The sequence below is a fragment of the Apteryx rowi genome, unplaced genomic scaffold (assembly GCF_003343035.1).
Source record: "Apteryx rowi isolate R43461 unplaced genomic scaffold, aptRow1 scaffold_5, whole genome shotgun sequence".
NCBI classification, from domain to species: Eukaryota; Metazoa; Chordata; class Aves; order Apterygiformes; family Apterygidae; genus Apteryx; species Apteryx rowi.
This window is the reverse complement of record NW_020450760.1, coordinates 632,594-647,055: the sequence shown is the minus strand read 5'-3', so window position 1 is coordinate 647,055 and position 14,462 is coordinate 632,594. Positions and strand designations below refer to the sequence as shown.

General features: G+C 36.5%; 1 protein-coding gene across 3 annotated transcripts in view; it reads right to left on the bottom strand.

Annotated features, from left to right (window-relative positions):
- The window catches only part of PPP1R13B (protein phosphatase 1 regulatory subunit 13B), a 57,740-nt gene extending 43,694 nt beyond the window's left edge, over window positions 1-14,046 (bottom strand). For 2 of the 3 annotated variants that reach the window (XM_026079494.1, XM_026079497.1), the window contains exons 1-2: window positions 10,357-10,436; window positions 4,784-4,931 (exon numbers count right to left, since the gene is read on the bottom strand). In XM_026079494.1, coding sequence (XP_025935279.1) covers window positions 4,784-4,931 — 148 coding nt within the window. In that variant the 5' untranslated portion in view covers window positions 10,357-10,436. Of the gene's footprint in view, window positions 1-4,783; window positions 4,932-10,356; window positions 10,437-14,026 lie in introns of those variants that run through there. The other variant, XM_026079495.1, reaches the window with a different exon arrangement.
- Window positions 14,047-14,462: the final 416 nt, after the last annotated feature.

The following is a 14,462-nucleotide window of genomic DNA, read 5'->3' as shown; positions in this document are numbered from 1 at the left end:
CATTAAAGAATGTTTTCCAGAAACACTTGCTCTTTAATAACCCATAATAATAATACTGCAGTTAAACTTCTCCCACTTCTTACAGCTCCAGACATATTTCTCAGTAATTGTTTTCCCAATACTGTTTCAAACTTTAATTTTCATTTTAAAGTTTAAATAGAAAAGAAAAAGCAGGGAAGGTGAAATACGAGTACAGAGCAGTAATAAACAGGCTGGATCCCTGTACTTTAAAAAGGCATTAAAAGTTCATCTAGGGAATATTTGTTTTTATGAAAAGTTAACTGGAACACTGCAAGATACATACACAATATTTGCAAAAGCTGCCTTAGATTTTAAGTTGGATGAAAATTTTGGAAGACTACCTTGAAAAGTGAATTTGAATCCTTTCTTTTTAAGCAACGATTTTGAGAATGAGCTAGTTTCAAGTATTCTGTAATGCCTGAAATACCCTGAAAGACCAAAACACAGGTAACCACACCGATGGAAGAGTACTGCAAAAATCTTTGTGTTGAAACTACATACCTGATATTTAAATTATAGTAACTTTCAGACTTCAGAATCTAATTTTATCCTGATTAGAAGTATCCTGCTGTTTCGTAATAAACACATAAATATCTGCCATATGTGAAACCAGAATGCAAGGTAAGGGATTATCTTCTTAGCCAGAGATTTCACTGCCATTTCAGGAACGCATTCCCTCATCCCCCTGCCCCCCCAGCGGTCAAGGTTTGCAGAAATACGCTTGCAGTAAACACCTATTTCTTTCACAGTCATTTGCCTCTATTTTACAACTAAATGCAGGAAGACCAACAATACCGATTGCTGAAGGATATTGCAGGTTTAAATGAAAGTGGGTAATTGAGTAAGGGGTGGATTTAAAGGTCGAAACCCATTTTCTTTTGAACTGTACTACAAGTTCCTGGTATCGCACCTGTCTTTCGATCTCCTTACCAACCGCGACTTGCGATAGCTGGGGAATGAGGAAGAGAAGTCTGTGGTTTTTCTCCTGCTATAGCATGAGAAATACATACAAAAGAGGAAAACATCAAACTGACAAAGCACAAGGTGCTACAAAAGGCACCGATATATCAGGCACAAATGCTGTTGTCTTTTTCAACTATTAATCATTTCAAGAAACTGGAAAAGAAGGGAAACTGAGAACAGACACCAAACACAAGTTTTAAGAAATCCCCTTATGGTAGGCAACTCTGAGAAAAATCAGTTTCTTAACTGTAATACAAACAATACCTCAACTATTTTACAACTCTTGGGAAGCTCCTCAACCATTTCCTTGCTACACATATGCAAGCATAGAAAAACTAAGATAATAAAGATATAAGCTATTGCAATCCCCCTCTAAATTCTAGACATTTTGCATAATCTTTGGTGCCAAAGTTGCATGGATTTTAATAACAGCATTTTTCTGGAAATGGCCTGTTTCTGACACGCTCTAAAAATAAAATGATGCATTTTTCAGGTGTTTATCTGTATACAGGTATTCATATACAACAAAGTAGTGAAGATTATTAGGAGAAAATATTCTTATTATTCTGATACTGGTTAGAAATTTGACAAGATTTGGGGCATACAAACTTTTTTTTTAATCCAATACAAAAACTACAGTCTACAAACCTAACCGCTTTGAATTCAACTAGGCATGTATTATTCAGAGTATCTAAAACAAGAGGCTGTGGCTACCTGCAGAACAGAGAAGGTAAGCACATTAGGAAGAGGAAGAGTATGATGGTTCTGTCTTATGAAAAAAAGAGAAAGCTGTGATATATCACCTATGCAATATGCAGAGATCAGTAAAAAACCAACCATTTATAGTGTGCTACAAAAAACAAAAAAACAAAAAAATCCCACCCCAAGGTGTTTATTCAATCCATGACTTTCACTATCAATTATTGTTTTGAATTTTACTTTCCAAAATGTCTTTTGAAAAAACATCTGTAGACCTCTGTTGAGGATCAGGGCTGAGGGGTTAGAGACAGAATAAATACATCTCTCCATATATAATATATTTTCTTCCTGGCACAGCATGCAACAATTCCTTTGCAAATCACTTCACACTTCCCACTCTGAACCATAGTTTGAGTTGTTTGTAACTGTCAAGTTTAACTCTTTAGACTCAGGTTTTCTACATCAGATCTCTGCTCCAGGCAAAATTATTTTTAAAAGCTTCAGTGAAAAGATTTTTACCCTAGCTCTCAGGAACAGCTGAAGGAAAAATACATTGTTTTGCCATGTTAAAAACATTCTTCAGGTTGTTTCACTGAGAAACTCACATACCCCCAAACCATGCGGCAGGAAGGTAAAGCCGCCACCGCATAGACTTTATGACAGTACCCTACATTTAAGAAAAGCAAATGAAAATGCTTGTGGTGAAATTCCTGTCAGAGAGACTCAAAGTCAGTGCGCAGGCCATCATTTTTGCTGGCAACACCAGCCTGTTTGGGAGTTCAAGAAACAGATGATAACAACAAATTGGATCAGAGTTCCCATATCTGAACGTCTCATTTTCGCTTTCATTCTCTTTAATCCTTTCTATTCCATACTTATAATGAAGTAGAAGCCATATAGTTATCACTTAGGATACTTAAGCAAGTGAAGCTAGATTTATGAAGGCACCTTCATGTGAGTTTTAAAGAAACTTGGAGTCACCAGTTCATTTTGAACAGTCTGACAGCCTCATTCAACAAGTAGAGGCCTTGGCAGGATTCTGCTCCACGTTAAGATAATTAAATTTAGGTGCATGTATGCAGGTGTCTGCTTCAGAGAACAGTGTGAGCTCTGATGCTCAGGATCAAATAGACAACTACTAGCTGAAATCAGTGATCTCTACGTCCCACTGACTGCAATATCTACATCTCTCTTGATTATAGCGGGGACACATAACTCACATGGTAAATAGCTAAATTTAGTCTTAGTCCCTCCATTGCATCTTTCTGGAGATTTTTTTATTTATTTCTTTGTAGTGACCCACTCTATAGAAACGTTTAGCTTCAAATACTCAACATTTTGAGAAATTACATGTTACATCCACAAATAAAATATTTTCTCAATCTTAGAAGTTAATATAGAAAATTTGTGCTTGTATTTGCCAGGGTTGCAAGGCATAAGTGTCTCAAAAATGCTGTGGATCACTGAGTAGTTTCCAGCCATCCTTTGAAGCTAGCTGATAACATTCTCCGCATTTTTGAGGCAGTACACCCTCAAAGCACTGTGAAGGCAAAAGCAGAAACAATGAATGGAGGACAAATACCACCATATATGTTACACTTTAACAGACAACCAATTGCAAGATATTAGGGATATTTCAGAACTATTTAACACTTAATCTGCAGATCTATTTTATAAATCTATACAAGTGACAGTTAGACTCATCACTTCCAATTTGAAAAAGTCTTAAGCACCTTGTAAGTTTTATCCTTAAAGGCAGTTTTCTAAATATGAACTGAATTTGTATTCCTAGAACTGCAGACATGCTTAACTTCTCGCCTGCTTACTCTTGCCTAAACTCTGCGAGTTCAAATCCAATTCGGAAATGACTTCTTGAGGCACCTTTTGCCTTTATAGAGTCTTAGAACAGTTTATGGAAGAAAAAGATATTCCAGGAGGAAACTATTCTATATTGCTGATACCGAAGGGCTCTGTAGGCATCTGAAGAATGCAATAAGCTTCTCTGACAAAACAAACATAAAACTGAAAACAAACAAACAAACCTGCCTCTATGAAAGATTTAAGAATCCTATATCAACTCATGACCTCATCAGTCATTATACAAAACAGAGGATATAAAAAGCTCAAATAGGGGCAACCTTAGTAACTGAAAGATAAGAACCTACCAAACCATAATCCTCACCCACCCACTGATTCCACTCACATCCATATATTGATACTATATACTATAACCTCCATATATTAACATACTACAACCAGGAGGCTTGGACTATGCATAACCGAAAGAACTCATCTAGAAAAAGAATCCATAATAGGTTTTTTTTTTTACCCATTTCTGAAAAGAAACGCCCATCCAATTATTCTGTGACGTAACAACTGCAGCACCAACAGGAGACAGGCACCGCTGCCCTCCCCTACACCCAGGAAGGCTGTCAAACCTTTGAGGGGAAATGTTCACAAAGAAGATGGAGATGTGTCCAGTTCTGGCACAGTTCTGACTGCAGAACTTCTATTACTCATGATACAGGAGGAAAAAACCCCATACTTGTTCTTAAATCTCAGGCCCTGTTCATATGCCTCACAGGGAGGAAACAGGATTAGAAAGAAATCCAGGTAGTGATCTGCACTCATTTATACAAGAATATCATTGAGATCCCGTATTGTCATTTAAATATTCCCCATCCTACATATGTTGTATGCTTATTTGAAATAAGTGTCTTCTAGAGCTGAAAATACTCCACCCCCACCTTTTCTTTGGGGGAGGGGGGAAGGGGAGGAGAATGGGGATACTGAATCCTTTGACTTGTTTATGTAAGCTGGAAATCTGAAATTCAGAGCACTGACATCTTACTAACCTGCACATTTTACCAAATATTCCACACTGAGAAAGAATTAAGAAAAAAAAAAAAATCAAGAAGAGTTGCATTTATCTTTACAGACATTGAATTTCCACATTCAGAAGTCTTACTATTTTTGCATCTAAGGTTGCTACAAAAAAAAGCAAAGTAAAATTCAAAATGATTCATATATAAAAGTAAGTTTTACCTTTTTATACACAGCATATATATTTAAATTGGTTTCCACCAAACATTTTTCTTACCATTTCCACGCCATACTTCAGCCAGATGGCAGCTTCCTTCTCCAGGCTCTTTGCAGAACTCTACTACATCACGACAGGTTGTTTCTGGTGTAATTGGAACTTCTGTCAAAATCTGCTCATTGTTGCTCAGAAACACAGTTAGTATCATCTGAAAGACAACAAAATAAAAGGAGTAGAATATTTTTAAAAATGACATGAATAAGAATATGGGTAAAATTTATAATCCCCCGTTAGATGGAAAAGGATGATTAAGGCTCATTAACACTACTGATGGAAGTACTTTTCAGTTTCTTGTAACTTTGCCAAAGCTCTAGTCTTTTGTGTTGAATTTTTGTGATCTTTGGTACATTGAATTGACAGGGTGTTTTTTTTTTCCTTTTTTTCTTTTTTAAGGCTTCAGTCAAAATGGCTTGGTTCTGGGAGAATAAGGCTGGGAAGAAAGGAACAAGTTTTGGCTATATCAGATTTTTGAAACCAGAGCATTTAAGTGTTACAAACAAATTCATGCTTTGGCATAGTAACCTAACCTTCACAGGTGGGCTACCCTTTATATGATGGAGGCAATTTTGCAATTTAACCAGATATCTTCGGACAAATTGTAAACCTCAGAAAATTGGGGGGGGGGGGGAATCACATTTTGCATGGCATTTTACTTGCTTAGTAAAATTGCTAGAGCTAAAAGTCTCTGAAGAGTCAGTTCTCTCCATGCTAATTTACCCCCCATAGCTTGCATGTTGATCGGGTTGTATGGGCAACCTTCCCACAGAGGTACTAAGCACTCTCTCTTCACTTGGAATTACAACATCAAAAGAAGACTTTCCCTATAGTAACTGCTCCCAGCTATTCCAGTTGGAAAGTAGACAGCCACAAAATAGAAAATAGTTTGTTTTCTTTTTCTCCCTCTTTAGCAACACTCAAGATGACTAACTTCAAATGACAAGGGAATGAAAATTAGACAATGGAAAAGAAATAGAAGAAAGAGTGGGATGGGATCTGGAAAGGACAAAGCCCAGCACTAAACGCCCAAATATTAATCTAGGTTGAAGTAAACATCAGTTCAAATTCTTTGCTCCACCTGAAATTAGATGTGTGCACAAGTACATACACCCAGAGATATTCCCACCCCTCTTCATGTTAGCAGACCTAGCTTGCTACAAAGTCAAGCACCCCAAAACTGTATGCTTTAACTTAACTCACCTCACCTCCATGCTGCATATGTATTATGACCTGATCATTAAGAATATGCTCACTTGCTACATTTCCCCTACTAAGGGCCTCAGCTTTATACAGTATTCTCAATGTGTATGTTCTGCAGGCCCTCCAATAATTTACTGCAAAAGCTGGAAGCATGTGGTTAATAGCTGAGAAACAAGCAAACAAAAATTCTACCAAGGTACAAAGTCCTAGCACAATGATGCTAAGAACTCATTTTTTCCTGACAGACTCAGTGGTTTGACAACCAGTAAATGCTGTATTCAAAGATATGTATTTCTATGTAAATCCTCTGAAAGATACCTGACCCTACACTCCTACTCAAAATTAAGCAGATGCTTTCAAGCATTCTCTCTGTCTGCACCTCAGATTCCCATGCATAAATGAGACATGTTACTGTCCTGTAAGCTCACGGGGATGGAACAGAGATAATGTGATGTTTAAAAGACAGAACTAACACAATAGATGTGTTAGCCTAATAGATGTCTTAGCCTAAAAAATGTGACGAAATTAATAATGTTGAACCACAAAGATTAAATCGAATTATTTAGCAACTCTTCATTAAATGAACACTCCACTTAAACAGTTGTGCTTCAATCTGCATAGGCAGATCTTAGAAAAAACCCTACATTCGTAACACTCTTCATTCATGAGACATACTACATGTATCAAACTGGAGATTTGCATTAATAACAGCTAAATAATGATGGAGAGCAGTCTATCCAAGTTTTAGAAGTAAACACAGGACAAATGCCAACAAAAGCCCAGGTTGCTAGCTCTCAGTCTACTCCCTCAGTCCTCCAGGCTATTTCTGCCCATGTTTCCACTCTCTCAGCCTGCCAATCCTGTACACGGTATCCTGAAGTTTTCAAAGTAACTACATTTCACAGCAGGAAGCAGTCATCCAGAGCTGTAAATACACTAGAATTTAGCCCAAGATTCTCCAACAGTATTATTAAAGGCAGCTATAGTACAGATAGGATGCAGCCACAGATAACAATGAAAATGCCTCCAAGAACCTATTTGTTACAGCTCATAAAATTATTTTTCCCATGGAAGAAAAGATTCAGACATAGTTCCAATATTCAGTGGAGCCTGGGGATTGTTTTGCAGAATGAGTATCTGACATGGAATCCAGTATTGGAATTTGACCTCATATTTAAGAAGAAAAAAATCGTATAACGAACATACAAAAAACAGGCTTAGAAGAAACCTCAAGAGGTCACCTAATCCAGTCTCTTGGCCTTAGGCAGGATCAACTATACCTACATTATTCTGTGGAGATGCCTGTTTAACCTGTTCTGGAGAGCCTTTCATGATGGAAATTCCACAAGTTTCCTTAACTATCCACCCTAAAAATCCAGGATCCTTGTTGAAAGGCTAAGTTTCTTAAAATCTAGTCAAAGCTTTCCTTGCCATTACTTAAATCCACTATTTCTTCACCTGGCCACAGGGATAGTAGAAAACACTTTTCTTTTTCTCTGGAGTTATATTTAAGAGAATGCGCAAGTAGTAAGGAAGAGCTGTTTAAACTAAACAACACCAGTTTGACAGAGGATTATTCATGCCAATCTTCTAAACACAGTTTCTTCATAACACTTTATAGTAATTTAATATAAACCAGGTTTCCCAAACTTCGAGAATGTCATGAGACACTGACTTTACTGAAGTCAAGAAATGATATGTAGAGCCTCTTTACTGTTCATCCCAAAGACCTGTTACCTTGTTATAAAAGAACAGAGTGACATCATGTGGTTCTACACAGTTTCCAAGTTCCCATTTTTTAATCAGTGAAGATAACAACACACTAGAAAACTTGTTTTCTATTCAAGATTATCTGTCTGCATCTGCAGACAGGCTGAAAAAGAGAAGGAAAAAAACCAAAACACACACACACACACACACACACACACCTTGGAGTGAGTTAACACACACATCTCCATCAATTCTCCATAAATTCAACATGCATCCACTATATAAATTCACAGTTCCCCCTTTGCAAGACCAGGCCAAAATTTACTGCACCTCAAGCACAATATTTTATCTTGTAGCCCAGACCACACCTGCATTGCCTTCTCCAAAGCAGGGGGTGACTCACAATATCATCTGCTTGACAGCCCAGAGAAAGGCATCTCTGAAAGGCTCACCAATTAGGAAGAAACATGCTGTAGCCAACTATTGCCATACTATTCCTCAAGCAAATTTGACTAAAGTAAGTTTTTGTTTTGTTTTGTTTTGTTTTTAAGTAGATTGTCTGAATAACACCAAAGGAGTTGAAGCACAGGCTATGAAACAGATGGTCTGAAACATACAAAGGAAGATTCAAAATATTGAAAATTATTAATACACTGCATATTAATTAGCATTTTCAAGTCAGTGTCATAGCTGTCCCTATTTGTGGTGGAGATGGAATAAGAATCAGAGGTATCTCATAGCGACAAAATAGAGAAGCATTGATGGAGCTTGGGAATATGCTGCTGAAGAATACAATCAAAGCATACACGTGAAATACACAGTACAGCCACCTTAGTAAAACTAGCTTTATGAAAAAATGTTCTTAGCCAAAAATTAGGACACAGGTGAACTCATAAGTTCTTTGATTTCTCATTTTAAATGGACTCCTAAATAGAAACAATTGTAAAAATCCATCTTGTAAAAAAGCAGGGCCTTAAATGAGATCATAACCATAGCAGTATATATTTTATAATCTCTCAATTTTATCATCAAAATGCCTAATACTTGGACACTGTCGCACAACAGAAGTAACCCAACACTCTCGAGTAAGTCACCACAGTGCTCCTAAAACATGTATTAGTTCTACACTGAATATCAGTCTCCAAATCTTATATTTCCCTCCTCTCTTCCTTCTCCCCATCACAGATGTCTGCTATTCTTCTCTACTCCTGCTACCAAGTCAATGGCTTCATTCCAATTCTCATCAATTCTCATCTCTTTTTACTTCCCTCTAACTGCTCCCCAACATCTAACATGTCCTCCCTTCACAATTCAAGTCTCTTCCATGCACAGAGAAGCTACACCAACATCACAACCTGCCTTAAAAACTATTCTGCCATCTCATTCATTTCCGAGCTTACTGACCTCCTAGAAGAGCCTCAGAATCAGTACTCTACCCAAACTGTCTCCGCCCTGACAACAGTTGTCAAATAGTTGTACAAGTTCCTCTTGGAATGTTGTCTCCCTTTTCTCCATTCTCCTATCCCAATCCTTCTTTCCAATTATACTCCCCTGTGTTATTTAAAGGACACTCTTAATCAGCTCCGCAGTTTCTGAAGGAGGTAGAAGGGAGGGGAAAATCCATAGGATCTATCTTCATCTATTTTCTCATCTCTTTCTACAGCTGGGTAATGTCACCCACAAAAATTTCAACAGACACCTTCCATAGAGATGACACAGTCTTATCTTTCTAGACCTGACCTCTTACTGATGAAATTGAAATCTTGGCTATCTCCAATCATCTCTTGTGAACATCTAGCTATCAATTTGAGTTCCAAGTGGATGTAACACGATTCTTAGCCAGTTTTCTCCAATGCCTCCCTAGATTTCAGATTCATCGTAACATGTGGATCCTACACCTATCATTATGAGCTGCAATACAGGCACCAATTATTTTTTTCAGTCCTTGTGTCCCAGATCCATCTATAGTCTTTCTGTACAATATGTAAAGCATGGATAGCCTTTTCTATCAACTGGTCCAGTTAATGTTCTCAGAGCTTGAAAATTTGCATATCAATTTCTCCATCTTTTCACTGGTATGACACATATGACCATGTGTCTTTTGTACCCTTGAAGACTATCACAGCAAAAGTCATTTTTCTAGCCTGTAGCTTTGACCATGTCACCTTTCTGTACCAATCCAGATGAACATAATTTATTGGTCTACACTTACAACGCCCTTTGTAAGGTGGAAACTTCTTCCCTATCATTTTTCACTCAGTATCAAGAAACTGACTTTGAATTGGTCCTTGACACCAGCTTCTACTCTCTACTTGCTAAACTGGTGTTTTTATGCTCTTTCCATGCTTGAGTGGACTTCCTTGCATGCAACTGCAAAGCAACGTCATTATTTTCCTTGAACTTTGCTGTATTGTCTATAAAACATATTAGACAGAAGTAAGCTGCTAATATGCTAAAGAGAGCTGCCAATCAGGCTGATTTAAATAGTTTGTCTACTCATACTCCTCCAGCTGTCCAGTTCACTTCTTACTTTACCTAAAATTAAGATTCCAAGAGCTCTGCAGCAGAGATGCATTCATAACTCACCTACCACAGCAGGGATGCCAAAAGGCCACAACTAAATACTGCACATGCTATAATAGAGAAGGGGGGGAAAAAAAAAAAACCTTTCAGGTAAGTCTGATTTCCTTTGCTCTAGATGAGTTTGTTCAAGCCGTCCTAGAATCCACTTGACTTTCCTACTTGAGTTTTGAAACTTCAGTTGCACTCCCCTAGGACAGGGCAATGTCTGATACAAAGCTGTAACAACACAAAAAAGGAAGATGACAGCTGACATAGCACATTGTTTCTCAGTTACAAAATAGTCTATAAAGCTAAAACTCCAATTCTGAATTAAATCTTTTTCCTCATCATTTTTCTACAGTCTTACTAAAAAAATACAATGCTTTTGACATTCAGCTGTTATTTAATAAATTAAAGAGAATGGGTATACATTTATATAGATGCTCTTTATTAACAGTTCTCATGGGGACAAGCAATACCTTCTAATAGAATATATTTAGCTCAAATAAGATATTATACATCCAAGATGTGAAACAACTTGGACTATTAGAAGAAAAATTGCAACCCCCAAACTAGTACACGAAATCCATTTGTTGCTTTATGCCCAAGTTGCATTTATTAACTAACTCAGATAGTTAATACAATGAAGACTGGCGTTTCAGGCTAACACAGTCCAATGTAAGAACTTACCTTCTGACATCCTCCTTTAAATAAATAAATAAATAAATAAATGATATAAGCTATTAGAGAGCAATCAGTCAAGTACTATTTCAGGACATACTGAAACATTAGTTTTTTTATCTTTGTTTTAAATCCTAAGAACACTAAAGAATAATATGATTTTTTTCCCCCTTTTTGATATGCACCGTTTTCCTTACCCAATTCTAGATATGGGAATGCCAACATAGTATAAAAGCTATACTGGTAGCTTTAATGATAATAGTTCTTCTTATGTTAATAACTTCTGTCAAATTAAGAATTATCAAGTGTATGATTGTGAGTTAAGAGTATATTGGATATCAAATATGGCTAAACTCATACACGGCTGCTTAGTCTTACTAGATTTTTCCTTTGCTTTTTCTAAACCAGCCTAGAGACTTCAGTGTGAAAAGGTAAAGAGATAAAGAAAAAAGAAAAAAAAGAAAACCCTCGTCTTTTCTTCCAGCAGAGAAGTGATCAGATTTTTCATGTATATCAAGTGTCTATTATTAAAAGGATGATAGACAATAGACTTACAGTGCAGAATACATTTCTGACAAAAATGCCAACTTCATTCCTTCTGTTTTACTGAGGAATAAGACATTATCTTCTCACTATGCCTTCCCCCAATAAAGTTCCAAAAAAAACATTCATAATCTTGCGCTTTACCACTTCAGAGCATTTAATAGTTAAGTCCAAGGCTGCCTAAAATTCTAGGATGAGAACAGTGAACAAAGAAAAGAAACTTCTTCAAAGTAAAACTCTTGAACAGTAAAGACCTCAGTATTTCTCAAGAAGTTTTAATAAGGTTGTCACATTCCATCTTGAATGCAAAACCTTCTGCAACCTTGAATTTGCTAACCTGAGAGTCCCAGTAGTCTGCTAGATGCCGTTAGCAATCAATTTTAACTGAAATATCAAAAATCAAATTTCACTGAAGTGGCAAAGACCCATCAACCAAATAAAACTTCAGACTGAATCAAAGTTTGTAAGTGACTAGAAAAAATGAGATGCAAGAAAAATATTAAGAGGTGAAAAATCACCCCTTTGGTGATGAGTCACACTGACCATTCTATGTGCAGCATTGGGCATACTATAGAGAAAAGCTGCAAATTATCAGTCATCTCATGCAAGTTCTCTTGCGTGGAATTTATACCCCTACGTAAATCTTATATCAGCTACAACAACAGAAATTCTAGTTACATTATTTCAAGTATTAAAGCAGAATTTAACTTTATTTGCAGTATGAATACTGTCTGTTTTCAAGACCATTGACTTAATTAAACGATGCTTTAAGCAATCACATTTTAAAAGAAACCAAACTATGAAAGTATAACCACAAAACTGCTTTAATTAAAAGCATCTGAAGATATGTTCTTGAGTCAAGTCCTGAGTTTTTCTTTATACTGAGAGATTTCAGGACAAACATATCCCAAATAAATCTCTGATGTTGATTATAACTAAACACCAGAAAAACAGTAATGAAACAGTTCTGCCATAAGAAGATTAAACCATCCCATTTCCCTATATTAAAAATGAAACGTTAAGTCAGCCAAATAAACAAGTTATTTAACAGCATGCTTTATTCCAATGATTATTTACCTTCACAATGCAACTGTTCTTTTTAAAAATAGATTTCCTGTAGAATTTCTTGCAATGTGTTCATGAGTCTTATTTATTGCAAATAAGCCTCAAAATGTAAAGCAAATTTACTATCGCTTACAGTGATTTTCATTAGGAGGATACTTCCCTTTAACACCTTTTCCCCTTCCCCATGTATGAGGTGAGAAATAGTTGAGTACTATTTCCATATTTCTGAACACATTTCCTCACATCATCCTCACATCCAAGCTGTACAAACTTAGAGTTCAGACCAAAACTTAAAGCCCAGTCACGCCTGTTGACTGCATTGGTAAAATGCACAAAGGTAGTGTAACCAACAGAGACTTCAATTTACAAAGAACGTATAAAATGGGGGAACTWTTCTGCCAAATTGAATACTTGAATTCACTAAATCATCAGTAATTACTTAAAGAGTGAAACTGATAATATGTTTCCTACTACACCTTCATATGTGAAGCCTACTGCCTTCGTATGGCCTGCAAAGGAACTCACAAAATTGGAAGCAGGACTTTGACACTAAAATGTCAGACAATTCAGCCAAAGGCTGCTAACAAATATTAAATACAAAATTTCACTATCAATAAACTTGAGYATTTATGAGCTTACTCAAAAATGAAACAAGCTAATATTATTTGTGCATCATATTGTCAATTTTAATCAAATTAGAAAATTTGCTGTTTAAATCTACTTTAACTATACTCATCTCACAAAAGCATTCTTTGGATAAGCCCATAAGCTAGCTGTGTTAACTTACAGTTTGGCAATCACTGAAAGAAAAAAAAAAAGAAAAAAAGAAAAAAATCACATTCATACAGCTCTGCACAAGACAACCCAGCTACAGAAAATGTAGCCGGAAAAAAAATAGTCTTGTTGGTCAACAGTTGTAACAGCAAACTTGGTAATGGAGCATAAAACCACTTCTCTTGCTAAAGCACACAAGTTGCCACTTTAAAAAAAGTATTTAATTCCTCTTATAAAAACCTGGAAGCATATCATTAAAAGGAATTTTTAAAAAAAAGTCTTTCCTTCACTTTTTATGCCTATATGTATGCCATGGTTCCATGCAGAGACAACAGCCACAGAATTTTCCTCTGAGGACTTCTATGACTCTTGTCTTTGTCCTTCTTCAGTAAATGAGCTTTTTTGTCTGACAAGAGGCGAACAGGATTCAGCCTATTTCAAAAACCTTGATATTTAGTTGCTGAAGGGATACTTGCTCTTTGTTACTAAAATATAAAAAGCTACAGATCAATTGTAGATATGGAATTTGAAGCCTTTTCCTCTTTCAGGTGAGAGGCTTTCTATGACAAGAATAAGCCACAATTTTCGCTAAAGAAAGAGCAACTATCAGTACATGTCGAAATATATTCAGCTAAGCAAGGCAGGTCCGCAGATTATTGGTGAAAATATAACAGTAGCTCAGTAAGAGACTTGCCGTCCTCTAGAACATACCTAATGGAAACGACAGCAACTAAGAAGTTCACACGTGTGAGCATCACCAGCAATCCACTGAGACCCAAATGGATGCTCTGCAGGCTGCAACGAACAAGATGTGAATGCAGCTGAAAAACAGCTGACCTAACAAATGAAAGTTTCCAGCACAGGTCTAAGACAGAAGAGGGGTGACATGACCACTTAGACATTATAATCCTATACCAGATTTCCAAATATACTTTGTTATATTAGAAGTCATTGTCAAGCTACAGTGCTACACCATAGCCAGCTCTTCACACATTATCTTTACAGAAGCTATTTGCTGTTTGTCACACCATTGGAATGCTGTCTTTTAAATTTGAATGGTTCCTTTAAAACCAAGCAGCAGCTGGGATTTGGATAAATTAATTAAAAAGACTGGAAGTTAACATGTGGCTACAGAGGGGAAAATGAG